Here is a 21,620-nt window from a genome sequence, read left to right as displayed (position 1 = left end):
CTCCCAGGACAATGTGATTTGCAGACAGGTTTGCCAGTTGAAGCCTCCTTGGGATCCAGCTCCATTTCCCTCTTTTCCTCCAATTCCCAGCTGAAGAGCAGCACAGGCTCCCACAGCACCTAAGGCTTCTGAGAGGTATGTACCCTTGTTTCCTGTCACCAGCAGTCCTCACCCTGCTGCTTCCTGGCATAGGTGGAAATTGCCCTGCTCTGTGCCTCATTCCTCAGACTGCTGCTGGGAAAGGGGGCCACAGGTGTGGGCGTCTGTACGAGCACAAAGGAAGTGGCAAGGATGAGTGCCTCTCGAGTCAGGCGCCACCTGAGCCCTGTCTAGCCTGCTGCAAACTCCTGTCTGAACAAACCCTGAGACCTCATCCTCAAGCTCTGGACTTTAAGGAAAGGCTTCCAAGTGACTTCTCAGGTAACGCCTGTAGGATGGGACTCTTCCTCCATCTTCACGAGTTCTGCTGGGCCTGTTGACTGCCTACTTTTCTCATCAAAGGAAGGGACAGGGAGATTCCTGAACCCTTCACCTGAGTATCCAATCATCTCTTCCAGTCAGATGTATGCAGTCCTGCCCTGTTGAATGTGGTCTTGCAGGGAGAGGCTAGAGCACATAGGTGGGGAGGAAAAGGAGGTGCTCCATCAAAGCAGACCTTCCTTCGTTTTAAAGTCACCTATGTCCTGCCTCTATCTCTTCACCCAGTGCTCTGTAAGAAACCCAATAAATGCATCTGCTCCTGGGTGAACTTTGGTGGAATTGCACCTTGCTTTGTTGTTGGGACCTGAGGAGAAGAGGCAGCCAATGTTTACATTTCCCCCAAGGAAAGGAATTTTAGCAACAACTCCTTACCTACCACATGGGAAGAAGAAAAGATACAGGCATTGGGGGCCTGAAAGGAAGGAGGAAAAAGAAATGTTCTAGCACACTTTTACCTTTGTGTGCATGAATCTGCAGCCAAAGCCCTACACACCTCAGCTTCCATCATAGCTGGAGTGGTAACTTTGATATGCAGATGTGCATAAGAAGCAAGAAGGGAGGGAATGCTTGCTGCCAGAGCTTAGCTGGGAAGAAGACCCATTCAGGTAAACATATGACAACAACCTGAGAGTTTGAAAGCCAAGGCCAACTGAGACCCAACCTCCAAGTTCAGCTGGAGCCCCTATAACCCAGGTCATTGGGGAAAAAAAAAAAAAAAAAACTTTTAGGTTAATTTTAAAATTTTTATTTAATGTGCATGAGCACTGTCTTCATGTATGTGTGTGCACCTCGTGCATGCAGTGCCTATGGAGGCCAGAAGAGGGCATCAGATTCCCTGAAATTGGAGAAGGTTATGAGCCACCATGTGAGTGCTTAGAATTGTGTTTTGTTCCTCTGCAGGAGCAGCAAGGGCTCTCAGCTGCTGAGCCCTCTCTCTAGCCCCATCCCAGAGCATTTTAACCTTTGCTATGCAATGGTGATTGCACTTTCCCTTATAGCTTTCCAGATCCTTAAAGAATTCTCAAAAAAATAAAAAATTAAAAAAAAAAAAAAAAAAGAATTCTCATGCTCTTCTTAATCACTCCTAGAGATATAAACTAATGCTGGCTTCTCCTGATGCCATTTGAGGTAGGTGAAGGTCACATGCCCCTCAGCCCAGGATATGACTGGAGACTTGAAGTGTTGGTGACCAAACAGGATGAAGATGAATGAAGCCTTACAGATTTTCCCTGTTGTGCCACCCATCCAGCTGCTCCTGGCCAACTTAAGCCATGTTTTTCTCATACCAGCCCAGTTTAAGCTACTCAGTTAATTTTGGATGAGGAAGGATGAGAGTGACTTCTGCTCCCTGCGTTCAGAGCTGGTCCGTCAGTGCACTCAGCTGCTCTCCCTGAGGAGCAGTTCACCACCTCATCAGACCGTCTCCCTCCGAGCCTCAGGCTTGCTCATGTCTCCACAGCAGCACTTATGGGATGTAAGACAGGGAGATGGAGGGTGCCACACTTTGCAGATCAGACGGGAGCACAAAGGAACAGACTGCATGTCCCGATGCTAGCTGCACGTCAGCCCCTCTGTAGATACGCTGCCCTGGAGATGGGGACGTCTCCAGCAGGCCAGTGTGGGACCGTAGCCTGTACTGTAAGTGGCAGCTGGTGCCTGCCTGTGTTAGGGGTGAGAATGACCCTGAAGCCACAGTTCCTGGTGGAAAGCCTCAGTTAAACTTTCCTTGAACTGCATGCAAGTCCTGGAACTGGCTTGTTTAAGGAAGCCATCATCCTCAGCGCCACACAGCTTTCTCATCTTCCAGCTGTCTCATCAGTAAAGGGGTGCGGGCCCAGGTTTCGAGAGGCTACAGCAAGGACTGGCTTGGTTTGTTCCTTCGACTGAAAAATACTGTTTTTCTCTTGAGGTAGCAATGTATTTGGGCACAGTCTTGGCTAACATTCAATATCTTTCATCTCAATCTCCTCAGTGGTGCTTTCTGCAAAGCAAAAGACAAGTCAAGGGGTTGAGGAGGTGGTTCATTTGGTAACAAGCACAATCATAAAGACCTGGATTTGGAGCCCCAGAACCCATGTAAGAATTATGGGGCTCGTATCTGCAATCTCAGTGTTTAGGGAGACAGGCAGATTCCAGGAACTCTTGGTCAGCCAGTCTAGCCTATCAGAGAGAAACTCTGCCTCAAAAGTAAGGGGTGGAGTGTGCTTGAAGACACCTAATGAGTTCTGACTTACACACACACACACACACACACACACGCGCGCGCGCGCGCGACAAAAGGTTGAAAACCTGCCACACAGTAGTTTCTAAGTGTGAATGAGGTAACGGGTGCCACCTCTAGCCTCAGAAGCATGACGGGATTACCACAAGGCCCAGCGCATGACCTTTGAGTTCGTATCTCCTCCTCCTTTGGAACTTGTATGCACACTGATTGCAAACCCACATGAGGCTGATTAGCACCACAGCCACCGCGGCGAGCAGAGTGAAGAAGACAGCAACAAAGTGGAGGTCTTCGTAGAGGATCTCTGGGTGGGACAGGAGGGAAGGCAAGGTCTCTCTTAACACTAGAGTCATCCCCCTCCAACCCGTGCCTGTGGTGCAGGCACCTCTCTTACCAGACACATGCAGCACAATGGTGCCAGACTGGCTGCTCCCTGGGTGCTCTGTGACAGTGATGACATAGTAGCCAGAATCCCTCACACCCACACTGAAGAGCTGGATGGAGCCATTGTCAAAGGTGCAGACTCTGTCTCTGTGGCTTTGGGAGACGTTGGCTGGGGTCCCTGCTTTCCACTCCACAATCTTCTGTACACCCCAGATGGATGTGTACTTCCACTCAATAGTGGGCACCCCATGGCAGGAGTAGTCCACGGACAGCAGGATATCGTCTTGGACAGTGGCGTTGATGGCTGGCTGTGGAATGTGCAGTGACACACCCTGACCTGTAGGGCACACATATGAATCCATTCACTTAACAGTTTCTTCACGAGCCTTTACTGAGCACCTATGGCATGCCGGGTGAAAAGACACAGAGGCTCCTCCAGCTCTGTTGTGTATTCAGCAAGTGATGGGATACTAGGGACCAAGAAACAGAACAGCCTGGTGTTAGATAATGGCCAGTGCATTGACAATGATAACCGTGAGCAGTGGAGGGGACACACAATGGCTGGGGAAGACTCTCCTGAGGAAATGACATTTGAGCTCAGACCCAGTGGACAAGCAAGAGGAGGTAGCCCCTGTGAAGGAAAATATGAGGGAGATATTTTTGGCACAGTTAAGAGCTCTAACGCCTGTGTCCCGAGAGTGAGCAGATTGTGTTTGAGGGTGGCTAGCAATGCTAGAGAACTGGGCAGGAATCTAGACTGACAGTGTGAGAAACTCGGAGGTCATGGGAACTGCGGAGTGCCGTAAGCCTAATGACAATGCTATCTGCCATGGAGACCAGGGGTCGTTGATAAGAGTGGAAATAAGAGAGGCCACCAGGTGGTTATTGAAAGGACAGGGTAATTTAGGAATTCTTTGGGAAATATTTGGGACTGAGCATGAATATCAACTGGATGTGGCAGTAGAGTTGGATAAGGCAGCTTTCTGCTGAGTGTGTAAAGGAATAGTAGTGCCTAGGGGGTGCACACACGTGTTTCACAAGTCCTGACTAGACACTGTGCTGTACAGTGCCCACCATGCACCAGGCCCATGCTGTTGAGGCCTCCCATAACCCATTGCCAGTTAATCAGTGCTCGAGCCTCAGGCTCATCATGATTAAAAAGCCCGTCCAGGGTCACCGTGCAGGGCTGAGGTTTACACATGAGCAGCTGACTTCAAAGCTCAAACATTTACATCTAGGCTCAACTTGAAGGCCAGTGGCTGGCTGGAGGGGACGGAATGTGACAGGTGCCTCCCCCCCCCACAGGAAGGCTAGACATGGGAGAGTGAGTGGGGCAGGAAGGATTCGGCCTGGAACCCAAGCCTGCCACGCTGCCTACTTTTATGTCAACTTGACAGAAGCTAGAGTCATTTGGGAAGAGTGAACCAAAATTGAGGAAATTCCCCCACCAGATTCGCCTGTGGGCAAGCCTGGGGGGCATCTTCTTGATTGATGATTAATGTGGGAGGGCCAGCCCACTGGGGGTGGTGTCACCTCTGGCCTAGGTCTAGAGTGTAGAAGAAAGCAGGCTGAGCAAGCTATGGGCAAGGAAGCCAGAAAGCAGGGCTCCTCTGTGGCCTCTGCCTCAGCTCTTGCCTCCAGGTTCCTGCCCTAACTTCCTTCAAAGATGGACTGTGACATGAAGAGTTGAGTGAAATAAGCCCTTTCCTTCCTAAGTCGCTTCTGGGCATGCTGTTTCATCAAGGACACTTAGTTCCCACTTTTATTTCCCATTTACCTCTCATCCTCTGGTATTCAGCTGCCCCTGCATCCATGCTGTCAGTTGTAGATAACCCTACGTGTAATGTTTCCAGACCCTTTCTTTTGTCCTCTGCCATTGATAACAGTATCCGACTTGTCCCCGTTTTCTAAGGCATTGTCGGGTAACTAAAACAATGCAATGGATTGTGTCCTTCCACAAAAGGGGGGAGGCATAGGACTACTGAGATGGCTCGGTGGTCAGTGGGTTAAGGAATGTGTCACCAAGCCTGATGGCCCTGAGACCCACACAGTAAGAGAGAACTGATTTCCTTCAAGTTGTCCACTGACGTGCGCACAGTCCCCATGGAATGTGTGCCTCCCTTTTCCACACAAAATAAGTAGACACAGTGAAAAATCTTAAGGTGGTAATCATGACTTTTCAGAGCGATTCTGCCAAGAAACGTTCACTTGCTCCCTTTAATATTGTAAAGATTTGATTCCTGCCTCCACTTCCTGTCACTCCATTCCTGGACTCGCCAGAGCAATGGGAGCTATGCAGAGCCTCTTTGGTGGCTGGCGACCAAGGGGTGACTGGAATGTTAGAACTTTGAGCCCATCTTCTAGCCTCCAGGGAGGGGAGAGGCTGAGAGCTAAGCTGTTCCCCAGTGGTCTGCGTGTAGTCATCCATGCCCACATGGAGAATCATTTTCAAACCCCCACGGGCAGTGTTCTGAGAGTTGTAGAGAGCCAGACACACAGGTGCCCACAAGGGCAGCTCAGCCGGAATGGGTAAAGTTCTGAAGTCCTCCCACATCTGCAGCCCGTGTAAACTCCCCATGGATGGGAGAATGTGAGGGAAATGTTTCGACATGCTCTGTGAGCTGTTTTAGCAAATTAATTGAGTACAGAGTGGACCAGGCAGCCGAAAGCATGGGGACAACCTGGGACTTTTCAAAACCAGATTGATTTGTCTTTTCTTTTAGTGTGTACACTGTCTACATATATGTATATGGACCACATACATGTGGTACTGCAGAGGCCACAAAAGGGGTCGGATCCCTCGGAACTGAAGTTACAGATGTGAGCTACTATGTGCTTGCTGGCAACTGAACCCTTTTCCTCTGCAAAAGCAGCACATGCTCTTAACAGATGCACCATCTCTCTAGCCCCAGCCCGGGCTTTTGATTGGCATCTGAAGAGGAGGGGAGTCTCAGGGACTGAACCACAAGAAAGTATGTTACAGGCACCCTGAGACTTCACCTGAGAGCAGGTGTTCTCAGACGCACGCACCATCATTCGCCCTGGAGATTTAGCTTTGGAGTAACACCATTTTCCTAGTGTGTGTTCATTTACTTATGGATGTCTGTGTGCAGTGTGTGCTATGGTGCATGCATGGAGGCCGGAGGACAACGTCTGGGAGTCAGTTGTCTCCTTTCACCATGTAGGTCCTGAGGATCAAACAGGTTGTCAGTGTTGATGGCAAGCACCTCTCCCCACTGAGCCGTCTCTCGAGCCCCACAGATAACACTACTTCCTAATGTGTAGTGTATCTGTGCATCTTTAACGTTCCTGAGATGTTCACAGAATGACCCACTGTGTTCTTACACAGAATCCACTCACTGCATTTGATCCTTATGCCCTGTTAGTCCTTTTTAACCCGGGAAAGCGTCTCCCCCTTAAAAATGGTGTGAGACTTTCATGGCAATGTTTTAAAACATTTTACACTAGATTTGTTTGGAAACATGGTAGAACCACTGTGAGAGTGAGATTTTTCCTGTTGCATCAGTCCAGAAGACAAACAGTGGAAGTCTTTCCCATGGCTGGAAGAGCTAAGACGGACAGAGCACCTGGGTTGTGATTCCTGTTCTCTAGAGACCATGTGACCAACTTGTTGGATAACATTGGTGCATTTGGAGGTTTTGGCATCCACAGCTGCACTTCACCTCTGTTAGCTACTTCATAGATGGCTACAGCTGTAAACCCATGATACTTTAAATTCTATCATTCTTCTAAGTTTGCTGCCTGGTACTACTCTGTAAAAAAAAAAAAAAATTAAAGATATTTCTCAAGAAGACCTGTCTCAAACAAGACAGAAGGGGCCGATCTCATACATGCAATGTGGTGTGCATGTCCCCACAACTCCAGTGTAAAAAGAAAGCTGTTTTTCAAGACTAGCAGCGTGACCTATAGTCCCAGAATTTAGGAAGCTGAGACAAAAACATGGGAAATTTCAGGCCAGCCCGAGCTCCATCATGAGTCCCAGACATGTCTGAGATTCAAGAGGAATGGGGTGTTCTTCTTAGTGTTCCTGTAGATTCACGGGTTTATTTCTTCAAATTGACTCCGTCATACTCTGTTCTCATGTAAGATGACCTACAGTTTAGCTTACACAGTGGGAGCTTCTTCCGGGGTGTTAGATAGATGCTCATTAAAATCTTCTTGTTGATCTTTCAGCACTTTCTTAAACTGATTACATTTTGATAAGGATCATCATGTCTCAAAGCCAAAGAATGAGAAACATGGATGATTTGGCAGCAAGACACTGATGAGGAGACTCTGAAGGTCAGTGGTGAGATTCTGAAATGTAGTGTTAAGGAAACACCCACAGCTACTGGTCTTCTTGAATCCCGCGCTCCACCATTTGCAGTGGCCACATAGCCGTCTTTGGGACAAAAGCCTGGCCTGGTGCTATGCACAGGTGGATCTCAGCCTCCCTAGGTATAAAGGCTCTTCCTGGCCAACCTCCCTTCTAGATGGAAATTCAAAGAGCTCAGCTCCCAGCCTCTGGCAGGTAGGTCTCCCTCAAAGCATGCTGTGCTCTGCTCAAGGCTGTCTTTTCTAAGTCTCAAGGCTCTTCAGGAAGCTGCCCTTTTTCCCAAGCTAGAACAGTGATGCAAGCCACAGGAGTTGTCCAGGGTCCGAGCGCTTCAGCTACCTAAGGACCATTCTCTCTCAGGCCAGTGTTAGTTATCCTTTAACAAAGAACACAGGGCAGAGGTCAAGGCTAAATAAGAAAATGGAGGTCAAATTCCAGGTTAGCCGTAGCGGGCCTGATTCCTGTACTCAGCACAACCTGAGACACATGGTGGCTGGTCAATCAATGTCTGTTGAGTCAGTGAATACATGAGTGACAGGGGGAAGAGTCAGCTTGTCCTTCCAGGGAAGCTGCTGCCTTGTGGTCAGGAGGACTCGGCTTATTTAACAGCCAGTGTGTGGGAGGACAGGAACTGGTATCAACTGTTTGCTTCTGTTACTTATTTGTGTGCATGCGTGTGAGTGTGTGTGTGTGTGTGTGTGTGTGTGCGCGCGTGCACAAAAATGTGAGTATGTGTATGTGTGTGCATGTATGCATGTGTATGTGTGTAGGTCAGAGGAAGCCTTTTGGGAGTTGGTTCTGGGGATCAAGCTCAGGTCATCTAGCTTTCACAAAGTGCTTTTATCTTCTGAGCTGTATCCCTAGGCTTTCTGTGCTTGATGTACTTTACAGCTTTCTGTATGTCTATGTACAGATGTTATGTATCTATGCATTTGTCTATCATCGATCTACCTATCCATGTATCTTTCTAGTATCTATACATATATGTATGTGTGTATGACCATTACTACTTATTTATATTTATCATCTATTTATTATTTATCCATTTCTGTTTATTTGCTATCATCATTTGTATATCCTCTACTTATAACCTGTCGGTCATCTACCTACTATCATCCATCTATCTGTAACCTATCATTCATCTATTATCTATCATCCATATATCTATCAATTTATCATCCATCCTCTCTTAGTTTATTTATCATCTATCTACTATCTATTTGTTTATATATCTGTCTATTTATATCCATCCATCTATCTATCATCTATCTATCCTCTATTTATCTATAATCTATCAACCATCTTTCTACTATCATCCATCTATCAATTCTCAATTTGTTTATCATATGTCTACCCATTATCTATTTATCTACTTATCCCTCTATCATCTATCAATAAATCAATCAATCTAGCTATCTATTTGTTGGGGGTTGGTCTGGTGCTATGTATTCAAATGCTGGCCCCCAAGATCCAGATGAACACATTTTTACATACACCAAGTGATGTTGTATAAATCTTGCTTCCGAGTTTAAAGTTGGTTGATAAATAAAAATAGTGATAAGTTTGTAACTGGGCAGAAGAGCAGTAGGTGGAGCTTACGTTCCTGGCCTTGGGGTCAGATGGGGCCACAAGTCCAGAAAGAAAGGCAGAGAGGAATCCAGAGAGAAAGAAGTTGTCATGGGGCAGTATGGACCATGAGCATGTGGCCATGAGGGCTGGCCTGAGGGAACAGAAGCAGCCTAGGCAGGGACAATTATGGCAAGCAGCTTGGGGTGTGTAGCTGGGAAATAGCAAACTAGCTTAGTAGGTTGATACTTGACTAGTTACTGTGCTTTAAAGCTTTTATAAATCTAAAAGGTCTCTGTCTCAATTATTTGGGGACTAGCTGGGGTAGAGAAGCCCTCTAGAGTTTAATATACATTCTGCAACATCTATTCACTTGTGTGAGGTAGGGTTCTGCTATGTGGCCCTGGATGGCCTGGAATTTGCTTTTTACTTGAACTTGAACTTGCAGTAATTCCTTTCCCTTTTCCTTTAAGTGCTGGGATTACAGGTGTGTACAACCATGCCAAGGTTTTACACTGGATCATTTTAAATTATTTATTTCATTTATTTATTTTTATTTTATTTTACTTTTTTGAGGCAAAGTTTTATATTGTCCAAAGTGGCCTTGAACTCTGCCCAGAGTTTATTCACCTGTGCTATTACACCCAGATTTTTATTTTCATTTCCACTTAGCCAAAAGGCTAAGAAGCATGATTTTTTTTTTCACTTTTCAAATATAGAATCAACGACACACCCAAATAAAGGTGAATTTCCCTGCAGCTGTGCATGGTATCTTATCCTTCATCTTTTAATCTACATTTTCTGTGCCTCTGACCTCTATGATTAGTGATTGCTTTAAGATTAGAAAGATAGCTGGTGACAAATTTGCATTCTACCCTCTGAGCAGCTCTGTGTTTGTTAAGGTCACTGACTAGTGTGTTGGGAGACCATCAGCCTTTTAGTAGCCTTGGGTTATAATTTTGAGCATTTTAGCATCCATCACAGGGCCGGGCACCTTGTTGGAGCTTGTTGGAGTGTACTCTGAAGATGAACAAATGATTGCTTGCAGGTCCTGATTGTCAAACTGTTGATAATTTGAGGTGGCCAAAATGACATAGGTTTAAGCAGCAACTAAAATACTCATTTCCTGGCCAGTTTCTGCCACCCAGGCAAGGCTAGAATTTGGAAGACGCCTTTGTGTGAAGGCAACCAAATACTGGCTGGCCATTTTAATGTGCCAAGAATCATGCTAATGGCTGACATGCTCACACAGTTTACGGCGTACCTCATGCTCTTGAATGCTCATCAGTGTCTGGTTATGCAGAAACCAAAGTTCAGCTCCTGCAGGAGTCCCCCCATCTTGCTGATTCATAACCGTGAGAAGTCACCCCAACACTCAGGACAGAGATAAGCATAGGTACAGGCTACCAGGCTGCCTCCCTCACCAAAACGCACAATTTGCACCCCCAAAAGAAAAATCACTCCAATATGGCAAACCTTCATTGCCTATGAACAGCATCTGTGGGCGCCAGACCCATATCACACACAGTCCAAGGAAACCAAGGGTGGGAAGTTCAATTACCCTGGCCATTATCAGACTGGCAAAGAAAAAGAACCTTGATAACACTGGGCTGTTAGGGGTGTGTACAGAAGTTTTACTCCAGCATTACTGGCGATTGTAAACAGGTAAAAGCCTGCTTGGAAAGCCTGTCCCACTACTGTGTTTCTCTCATGGCACCTTTCCATTACCCTACCTCTCACAGCCTGAGCGTCTTTACTTGTGTGACTACCTGACATCTCTCCCCATTTAGATTGTAGCTTAGCCTGCTTCGTCTGTGCTAAGAATCATTCAGAGTATCTAGCACAAGGCTGGGGATTCCTGAGCAGTGGCCTCCCCTTAATGGGTTGCGAAGCTGGCCTGCAGGCATGGGTTGCAGAATGTTGGACTACGCCACGCTGGAATAAGATCAGAGCTCAGGCCCCGATGGATAGCTCTGGTGTGAACTCCGGGATCCAACTCGCCTCCCCTGCTGTGTCTGAAATAAACATTGAGCCCTATGTTTTACATGTGAGTGCAGGCATGCCTGCCCCTGCCTCCATGTCTGCTTTCCACAGAACCTCATTTCTTGCAGATGGCAGCCATACCTGGAGACAAGCCCAGCGAATCCCATCAGAGAAATCAAGGCCTTCAAAGCAGATAAGTCAGCAGAGGTAGGTTCCAACACCAGCCAACACACTTTGCTATAGTTGTGACTTTGGCCAACTTATGGCTAATTCACAGACTAGGCCTCCGTTCCTCAATGGTTGATGTACTGGCTATAGCCACTTCACAGGCCTGGTGTGTATAGAAGGATTCAAAGAAACGTCACAAATGCCAAAGTTAGCCCAGGACTCCATGCTCCAATAAGTAAAGAGTAAGTGGTAGGCAGGCATGGAGGCAGTCCTGCCTACCAGGATGCCAATAGAAAGACACTTGGCTGTGCACCTCAGGCTGCTGCAAATATACCAGAAAAAAAATCTCCACCCCCTATTTTGAGGCAAGGCCTCACTATGCTGCCCCAGCTGGCCTGGAATTCAGAGAGATCATCCAGCCTCTACTGTGATTACAAGCATACACTACTACGCCCAGCAAAATTCCTATTTGTTTTAAAACAAATAGGCACACTTCTGCCTCTGACCCTGACGAAGACACTCAGTGGCCTTACAGAAGATGTGAGCTGTGACTTCTCCTGCCAGAGCATGCCTTACTCACAGTAACAGGGCCAGGGATGGGAGTGAAGGGATCTGCCAGCTGGAGCAAAGGGGCCAAAAATGGCAGCCAAGGAACACAGAGATTACACACAGTGCAGAAGACTCCAGTGGAGGATCCAGCTTTACATGACTGCAACCATCTTGGTTACAACCTTGTCCTGCCTATAAGCTCACACTGGCACATGTCTGAAGTCTTATGGAAGGAACAATGCTATTTAGACACTCAGCTAAGTCTGCTCCTTGACACCCAGGCTATCTCTTGACTGACATCTCAGTTTCATAGTTTGCTCTGCTGCTGCTGCTGCTGCTGCTGCTTCTGCTTCTTCTTTTTTGAAAAAAAAGCCAAAACAAAAACAAAAAAAAAACCAAAAACATATATGTTCCAATTTGCCTATGGCTTCCTTCGTCTCCTCCTACCCCTGACTTTCTGAGACAGGGTCTCATGTAGCCCAGACTGTGCTTGATATATAGCCAAAGATGACCTTGAACCTCATATCCTCCTGGCTCTCCCTCAGCAGTGCAGAAATTATAGTCATATACCACCATGGCCACTCTAGACTGTGCTGGAGATTGAACCTAGGGCTCTGTATATATTCTGTAGGCACTCTACCAACTCTACATAACCAGCCTGTCTTTGTCTAACTTAGTATATAAACCCTCTACCTCCCAACTCTGGGTTCACAGGTTGCACCACCTCGTAGGAGCCTACAGTCCCTGAGACTTAGTTGTCTTCCGTGCTGCAGTCCTGGCTTTTAGCTTGGCCTCCAGGCACCTTCCCCCTTTGGCAGCTGGTTCTTGCACAGCACTTTTTGCTTTAGTATCCAGCTGTGTTGGCTGCCTAAACCCTAATGGGGTGACTGTGCACAAAGCTCTTCACCTCTCTCAGCTGTTTCCTCCTTGTTTGTAATTATGGATCTTTATGGCTTGGCAGTTAGTGAGTCAAGACAAAACAAAACAAACCCAAAAACTACTTTGTGGGGAAGGAACAATTGCTCCCAAGGGCATGGGGCTTCTTTGCCCTTCACCCAGGGTTGCTCTGATTCCATCCATGACACTCAATTAGCATGGCTGTTAAGCTCATTCTCTGGTGGATTAAAAAACATGTTCCCAGACTCCACCAGAACTAGCTTGAAGATGTGGAGCAGTGAGTGAGCACAGACACAGCAAGGGCTGGTGGGAGTCACAGACCACACTGAAGAGGTTCTCCCAGACTTGGGCCTTACCCAGAGTTCCACCCCGCTTGTCTGCCTGTTACAGTTTAAATGGCATCCCTCAGAGATATGATGGCATTCTAGCCTGTCTCTGTAGGTGATCTTTAGAGACTGTGTCTTTACAGAGGCCATCAAGTTAAAATGCAGTCATCTTAGTGGGCTCAGTTGGCCTGGACACAATTGACACGGTGTCTTTTTAAAAAGAGGGATTTGGACCCAGAGAGACAGCTCCATGTGTAGGCAAGTGAAGGCACAAGGTGGTATGTGCACAAGGCAAGGAACACCGGAGAACCAGAGATTGCCAGCAACCTGCAGAAGCTGAGAGAGGCCTCGAACAGAGTTCTACACAGCTTAACTGCCCCTCATCTCCGAGTGCCATTCAGAATGACCTGGGTAAGTGGTTCAGCTGTGGGAGGTGGGCAGGATGCTGAATGTCTCCAGGGGTCATGACCCTGGGTATTCAGTTTCCCAAGGGCAAATTGCCTTGACTCTGGAAGGCCTCAGTGCTGGTTCTGACTTTCTTTTCCACCTCCGCCTTCCACGATTCCTTCTCACCCTCAACTCCAATCACCCCAAACTATGGGCCACTCCCCAGTGGCTTTGTCTCTTTATTCTCAGTTCAACTTGTCCCCTCCCTGGTCTTAAGGTCATTCTTTCCCTTCAAGGACTGTTCTGTCTGCCAGGCCAGTTCACAGGGGCTGCTGAACTGAATTGAACTTTAACCCTGTCATATCAAGAGTTGTTGCCTGTCAGGTCAGGCCACACCTGCAGCAACCTTTCTCCAGGTGCAGGTGTGGGAAGCTGACAGGAAATGCCTGCTGTAACCTTGCAGACCATCCCTCTTCCCCTGCCACCTGGGAACCAAAGGCGACCCAGCCAGACACACATGCTGTAGGCTACTTATCAAACATTATGTATGGGGCAGCGCCTGGCCCAGACCCTCAAACTGGTAATTCTGACAGCTCATTTTGTCCAATGGGAAACGGAAACCTCTCTTGGTTTAGAGCATTGGCACTTTTTCTGTCACATTCAATAACTCCCCTAATATACTGTATACCCTGAAGGATAATTTCTTTCAGCACCTCCATCTCAAACCTCTACAATGTGTCTAACTCATCTAATGAAAAGAAGACAAATTCTAGTTCAAGAATACTTCTAAAATCTCATCACAAAGGATGTCCAAGGCTGGATGATGGGGAAAGGAAAGATGATGGAGTTCTGCTTCCAGGCGTTGGCTTGAGCCTTAGGGCAGAATTCTTTATTAATATAAGGTTGTCCGTAGAGATGGGCAGACAAGCTTCATGTTCGGTCCCCTCATAGTGCTTAGTGTCCATGGCTCTCTACCTCTCATTCTTTAGTGCTAGAGTTTATTCCAATAACTTCCACCCAGGATCCATGACCTCCCCAAGCTCCAGTTTCCTAACTGGCAGGGTGTTGATCAGAGAGGAAGTGGATTAGACTCACTGGGCTGGTGCTTGGCAGGTCTGAGGCTCCCTGGACTTGGGTCCCTGAGAAAACGGCATCAAGAAAGGAACATATGTGCATTGTTGTTTAATGACAACATGCATTCTGAGAGAAGAGTGATTGACAAGTGACGTTTTCCCATGATGGATATGCAGAGCTGGGAAAGTACCAAGGAGCCCTGTAGGCAACAGGAGACTGACACACAGGACCATAAAGTATCGTATAGCTACAGAGTGATCTCCTTTGCACTGGCCTTGGCCCAGGAGGCTCCCCATAATTCCTGCAGCCCAAGTTGTCTCTGATTCCGTACTTACTCAGCCTTCAAGGCTTCTTCTTTAAGGCAATCCTCCCTATTCCAAACTGAGCCCCAGTCTCAATGCCCAGTGCTGGTGACATAACCCACCCTCTTGGCATTAGACTTTCCCAAGAGATCCCTCAGAACCTCCAGCATCAGATGGCCAGTCACAGAAAATGTTCAAGAACTTCAGAGACAGGTGAGACCAAAGCAGAGTTGACTTGTTCCATACCCTAAGCCCCGTAGGAAAGCCTTTGTAAGTCTGTGTGGCTGAAACATACAATAAGCAAGACATAATGGTGGACATTCTGAGAAATGAAGAAACGAAGGGAAGAGACACCTGGGTGCTTCTTGGCCAGCTCTTCCCCTAGGACCAGACTAATGGACGTTGTCTATGAGAGATGTGCTCTGCCTGGCCACACTTCAGCAGGAGAAGCTCAAAGACAGAACCATACAGTCTGGTCCCTGCCCTCAGCGATTCTGATTTTACTGGGCTGGGGCAGGGCATAGGCACCTGTCTTCCTTTTGAAAAATACTTATTTGTTTTATTGTGTTTTGCATGTGTGACTGTTTTGCTGTGTATGCATCAATGTGTACCTGGTGCCCACAGAAGGCAGAAGAGGCCGTTAGATTCCCTTAAAACTTGAGTTATGGGTGATTATGAGCTACCATGTAAGTGCTGGGAATTGAACCTCTGGAAGAGCAGCTAGTATTCTTAGGAGTCACCAAAAGTCATTCTGCCCCTGAGCCACCCCCCAGAGTTTATTTTTGTTTGCTTTTGTACCTGCCTGTGTAAGCAGGTTCAAATGTGCAGCACTATTTGAAAGCATGGAGCTCCCTTCCTCACTGCCCTTGTCCTGTGAACTCAGGGCCTACAAGGCTGTGACTGGCCCTGAACCTCTGGAACTCCTCTCTGGCGATTCTTCACAGCAGAGCTTCTCTAGCTCAGCACAGGGCAGGCTTGAGCTACAACCCCCACCCCCGTGGCATTCCTCAGCAGGCAGAAAAGTGAGCATTCATTCTCAACTGGCTGGACATGTGGACAACAAATGTCTCGTTGCTTCCTTTCTGGTCTATTTTGTCATCTCTGTGTCTCCTGAATCCAGAGAGTTGACTGATATCCAGCAGGCTAAGGAATCAGTTATGAGAAAGTCATTTTGAAACTCTGAACTTGTCAATTCTCCATCTTCCTACTCCTGTTTTAGCTATCTATGTAAACACAGGCATAAACCACGTTACTATGGGCCACATATATGATTGTGACCCATGAGAGTACATCTCCTGGTGGCAGTAGAGATTCCTTGGTTTCTGTGAGCACCCTCCAAGATGTCCTCATCACACTGAGATTGGCTGCTAATGCAAGTCTCATGGTATATCCCCATCCTAAAGCTATGCCCATGCTTTTACCCCCAGTCCTACTATCCAGGAGAAAACCCAGGTCCAGGGCATCTATAGGGGAGGACCCTCGTCCTGGCCTTCAGGCCATCATCATCTTGCTGTCTCAACATAACAGAGAAAAGGCAGATTCTCATCTTTTTTTTGTGAGGACACATTCAATCTGCACCCTCCATTTCTGGTCTCTCAAACTCATACCCATTCTACATTAAAACAAAACAAAACAAAACATTTATTTTATCTCAGTAGCGTTGAAAGCCTGAACTCATTCTGGAATCAACTCTAAAGTTAACTTTGAAGTCTTACTTAAAAGTCCTCCAAGGCAGAGGCGGTGAGGCACCAGGGACCATCCTGAAGCGAGGTTCTTTTTGGCTGTGCAGTGGGAACCACAGAAGCAACAAATTCCAAAACACAGTGATGTGGCCACCACTGCATGGGGCACAGACTGTCATTTTATTATAAAGAACTGAAGGGAAGGTAGGGGTGGTGGGTTCCAAGCTTAGTAAGACACACTACTAAGACTAGATTCTTTGGTTGGCTGTTCTGCCTTCAGGCACACTAACGTGACCCCTGATGTCCTTCCAAGAGGCCTATGTCCACTGTCTGAGCAGTTGACACTGAAACAATGTCCCCCTCCTCTCTCTTTTGTGCCAAGGCAGCCCTGATAACCTTAGTCAGTCTTGCTTACTTTCCTGATTGGAAGAACATGTCTACAGTTGCATAGTTCCTGGAGTCAGTCAAGAAGGATGTAAACCATCCACTTTCTTCCTTCATTTGGTCCTGGCCCCTTCAGTTCAGATTGGCAATGCTTCTGCTGGGGTGGCTGATTAATGCCTCAGTTCACACCCATACTTATCAAGGGTGCTCACCACACCCTTCTGTTCTCTTCCTAATATACCTTCATTATTATTATTATTATTATTATTATTATTATTATTATTATTATTATTTTACACTACAGGCAGATTACAGCCAAATCTTTAGGATCTGGCTTGTTTGTTTACTTGTTTGTTTAGTTATCCAACTTTTTTTTTTTTTTTTTTTTTTTGAGACATGGTTTCACTACGTAGTCCTACTTGGCCTAGAACTCTCAATATAGGCCAGGGTGACCCTGAACTCCTCAGTGCTGAGATCAAAGGTATGCACCACCACACCCAGCTCAATTCATTATTCCCACTTGGGTTTGCTATAAGAGGCCGGGTTTGCTATAAAAAGCCCCCTTTTCAACACCCTGCTTAAAAATGCCCTCAGCTGAATAACCAACTGCATCATCAGTGACTTCTACCTTCCTCAAAACGCTGACACACAAAGCCGGCTCAGCTTGGATCTTTGCTGCTTTACATGAATTCTCTCTCCGTTGTCCAAGAATGCTCCTCACCTGAACTTCCCTTCCAAACCACAATTCTAGAATATGCCTCTAAACTTCTCCAGCCTCCACCCAGTAACCCGGTTCTACAATGACGTTCACATATTTAGATGTTCGTCTCAGTAACTCTCCACTTCTCGATACAATTTCTCTAGCTTGAGCTGTTGTTAAGGTTCTGTGGACTGGCTGACTGGAGCAACAGGCGTGTATTTTCCCCTCAGTTTTGGAGAGCAGGAAGTGCAAGATACTGGGTATTTAATGCAGTCATATTTTATTTTATTTTAATTTATTTGAAAAGCACTTTTTCATCGATTTATTTACCTTTGTGCATATTATTTATATGGGTGCCTGTGTGCCTTGGGGTCTGTGTGGCAGTCACAGTTCCCTCTTTTCACCTTGTGAGTCCCAGTGATCAAACTCAGGTCTCCAAGACTGGTGAAAAGTGCCTTTATCTGCTGAGCTGTCTCACTGGCAATTTCTAGTTTGGCGGGTACCTTCTTTTTGGCTAATTAAATTCCTCACTGTGTTCTCACCAGCAGAGGAAGAGTTGTGATCTCTCTCTTTGATAAGGGGGCTAATTTCACCACAGCGGTTCTACCTTTCCCTCAAGGGCCCTTCCTCCGATATCACACTAGAGGTTTCAACCCATGCATTTGGGGCCATCTATTTAGCCTGTATATGTAACACCACATTTATAGAGAAAAGGCTTCCATATACAGGAGTTTTGTCTTTGAGGGAATGTTTTAACACAGGCTTTTTGGAATGAAGCTTTTCTCTCACTTTCTTCTTTTTTTATTTTATTTTTAATTATACTTTATTTACTTTGTATCCCCCCTCTAGTTCCCTCCCTCCTCCCCTCCCAATCCCTCCCTTCCTTCTTCTTCTCCACACACTCCCCTCCCCAAGTCCACTGGTGGGGGAGGGTTTCTTTTTCTTCCTTCTGATCCTAGTCTGTTAGGTCTCATCAGGAGTGGCTGCATTGTCTTCCTCTGTGGCCTGGTAAGGCTGCTCCCCCTTCAGGGGGAGGTGATCAAAGAGCAGGCCACTCAGTTCATGTCAGAAGCAGTCCCTGTTCCCATTACTATGGAACCAAGTACCATGCATGGCAGTTCAGTGTCACTTTCTTCTTTTACATTGTTTTCCTTCCTTCCTTCCTTCCTTCCTTCCTTCCTTCCTTCCTTCCTCCCTCCCTCCCTCCCTCCCTTCCTCCTTCCTTCCTTCCTCTCTCTCTTTCTCTTTTTCTCTTGTCTTTCTTTCTTTCTTTCTTTCTTTCTTTCTTTCTTTCTTTCTTTCTTTCTTTCTTTCTTTTTCTTCTTACAGGATCTTGTCCACGCTAGAAAAGGGCTCTGCTATTGAGCTATATCTCAGCCCTGGACTGAAGCTTTTAGCAGCAGCTGAGGAGGCAGAAGATGCTGGGAGCTGGTGAGAAGCAGACAGGCCTACCTAACTGCACTGCTAGGGTTGGCCTCCAGGACAGGCCTCATCCAGGCAGGTTCACATGGACTTATCATTTGAAAAGACTGGCTCCTGGTTAGCATGGGGCAAACACTAGGGACTGATGAGAATGGACAGGACTGGCCTTCCTGAAGCCGACAGCCAGGCAGGAGATAGTCCCCAGGTGATGCAAACTTTCACCTGTTCTTCAGGCGTACATGCCTGGAACATCCCGTATTCCCTCTGTCACACTGTCATGGTGGCTCCTAGCCAACTGCTAGGTCCAGGTAAGCGCTTTCCTTTGGATGGAGTGCTCTGGTTTTTCAAATCTGAGGTCTGAGTGTTTCCAGAAGCCAGCATCTACCTCCTCCAAAAGCAACCCCTGTATGCACTGTGGCCTGCTTCCTGCAGGGAGAAGATAGGGTCTGGACACTACCTCCTTAACATCACAGGCATATGTACCAAGAGCAAGAATGGGGATTAGAAACCAGTGTTTTGGGGCGTGGAAAACAATGGCAAAGGTCACTGCCAAGATTCCTACCTGCTGGACTAACAACCGCCTACACCCTGCTCTCCAGCTGTGGAAGCAACAGCTGCCACCAACCCCCATCCCAGTCTCACAGAGTCTTGCAAAGGCCGATGCTACTCTCGCGGAAGACTTAGAGGCTGTACGAGCCCTGGCTTCACAACACACCGGGTAGGTAGTCGGTCACCTTGTCCAGGCAGCATGGCCTTCCTGTGCCTCAGTGTCAGCACTTGAAGAACACAGAGAAAAGGGGCTCTCTGGTTTTACAAGGCTGTTCTGAAGACTAACCGGTTAGGAAGCTTGTAGAGCCCAAGAATCTATGAACAAAAGCCCCCTCAACTCCCGTCTCCCTGTGATGGTCCTCTCTAAACCTCCGCTGACTGATCTGTAGAGTGGGAATGGTAATAATGCTAGTCCAGTCCTTGAACAAGAAAATAAAATCGCTACATTCTGACTCACCATGGCTTTTAGTGCTGGCTCACTGGGTACCTTCTCTGGTCTCATGCTCCAATGAACCCCGGGACCTCTTTTCCTGAGTGAGCCCCAGGCTACCTGCAAGTCGGCTGCTTGTTAAGAGAGGCCCATCGGAACCAGAAAACTCACGGGGGGGGGGGGTGTTTTACCACCAGAGCCCTGTCATTTCCAGAAAGAAAGTAGAAATTGCTGCCCAGGAGGCCAGCCCGGCAGGGACTTATCTCCAGGCCGGCTTCCTGCTCCTAAAACAGCAGCAGCGGCGGCGGCGGCGGCGGCGGCCCAGGGCGCTTAAGGAGCTGGCTCGGCCAAGGACTCTCCAGCCGCGCCCCGCCAGCGTGGAGGCTGTGAAGTTACCCTAGCCCGCATCCCCGCGGCAGCGGCACCGTGCCGGCGTCGGAAGGGTGGCCTGGTCCGGCGACACTGTTCCCACTCGCCATGTCGCTCCCACCTGCGAGGTCTGCCGGTCAGGTACTTACTCTGCAGACAGCGGGCTGTAGCCACCCAGAGCGTGAACAGCCCCAGTGGGATGCCGCGGGTCCTTCTCCCGCACCACGGCGGCCTCATGAGCGAGCTCCAGGCTGTGTTGGCCTCTCATGGGCCTCAGGGAGGCGGCCCGGCCCACTGCTCGCCCTCTGTGTCCCGCAGCGCGCCAGCCTGGCCTCCCTAGCTTCAGCTCAGCTGCTCTGCAGGTCCCGGCTCCTGCAGCTGCTCTGCTAGAGGCAGATGAGCAGGTTGTACTCTGGTTGAACCAGTTCCCAGGAGAGAGGGAAGAAAGGAGGAAGGGAAGAGGGAGGGAGGAGTGAGAGAAGGAAGGACTATGCATACGGAAAGATACGGGGTAATGGGAAGGTACTCACTCAGAGGCACTAATGGCAAATAATGAGCAATTTCCTGAGGGTCACACCCACTGTATCAATTCAAGGTTCAGAGCAGGGAGGTGGCTAGGAGTGAGGGCTAGTGCTAGCTGCTGCCCAAGGACCCAAAGAGAATCTGAGGGCTTCATGGGCATGGGCAAGGGGGAGGCTTTCAGGAAAGCCAAGTGACAGCCTGGGGTGTGAGGAGTGAGGAGGGGTGGACAGGGAGACTCAGGCTGACTCTGGATGGGAGGAGAATGGCTAGCTCATGCTGTCCATCCAGGAAAGGGCTCCGAAAGCTGCTTACTGCACAGGATCTGCTTAATGCATAGAGCATTTCGGTCCCTCACAGGCCAGTGGGGGAATGATGCCTGAGCTATGCTAGAGATAAAAGGACTGGTTTGGAAAGCCCCCAGAGGTGAGCCATACCTGTAATCCCAGCATTCTGGAAGCCACAGGAGTGACTAGGAATCCTAGCACGGGGTGGGGGCTAGAAACCACGATCAACCGTCCTGTAGTCTGCCCATTGCTGTGAAACAAAGAACCAGGGTGCTGTACTGTTCAGAGCAACCGGCCTGCAAGGGGTGTGTGCAGGAGTATGGAGCCGCAGAAGATAGGGGAACTAACACAGGCTTGAGCGGGTTGTGCCCTTCCTGTCCACTCTGTCAGAACCTAGATTTCTTCACATACACACCCCTTGCAGTATGAACGAGAGCCAGTGATAACTTAAAAGGGAAGCCTGCTTGGCTGTCTCTGGAGAAGGTTTTGCTTTCCTGGTAAAAGGGACAGAAAAGGTCATGGCTCCCCGTTGTGTAGCTGCTTCCTTCAGATTGAGGCACTGTTTCCTGAGAGGAGGAGGGGGCTCACGAAGCACAAGCAACTTG

The 21,620-nt window shown here is 47.9% G+C and overlaps 1 protein-coding gene across 2 annotated transcripts; it reads right to left on the bottom strand.

Moving 5' to 3' along the window:
• Positions 1-1,194: 1,194 nt before the first annotated feature.
• On the bottom strand, positions 1,195-20,740 carry Vstm5 (V-set and transmembrane domain containing 5). Of its 2 annotated transcripts, none has more exons than XM_055615676.1 (4): positions 20,359-20,740; positions 3,096-3,422; positions 2,865-3,005; positions 1,195-2,461 (listed from the first exon to the last, which is right to left on the bottom strand). In XM_055615676.1, exons 1-4 carry the CDS (start codon positions 20,444-20,446, stop codon positions 2,418-2,420), a joined length of 600 nt encoding a protein of 199 aa, XP_055471651.1. In that variant the 5' UTR covers positions 20,447-20,740; the 3' UTR covers positions 1,195-2,417. The 2 variants fall into 2 exon arrangements, with proteins under 2 accessions (XP_055471651.1, XP_055471652.1); XM_055615677.1 differs by having other exon boundaries at positions 3,096-3,555; positions 20,359-20,421.
• Between the last annotated feature and the right edge of the window lie 880 nt (positions 20,741-21,620).

This window comes from Psammomys obesus, unplaced genomic scaffold (assembly GCF_907164565.1).
Source record: "Psammomys obesus unplaced genomic scaffold, mPsaObe1.curated_primary_1811, whole genome shotgun sequence".
NCBI classification, from domain to species: domain Eukaryota; kingdom Metazoa; phylum Chordata; class Mammalia; order Rodentia; family Muridae; genus Psammomys; species Psammomys obesus.
This window is presented reverse-complemented; position numbering and strand designations above follow the sequence as displayed.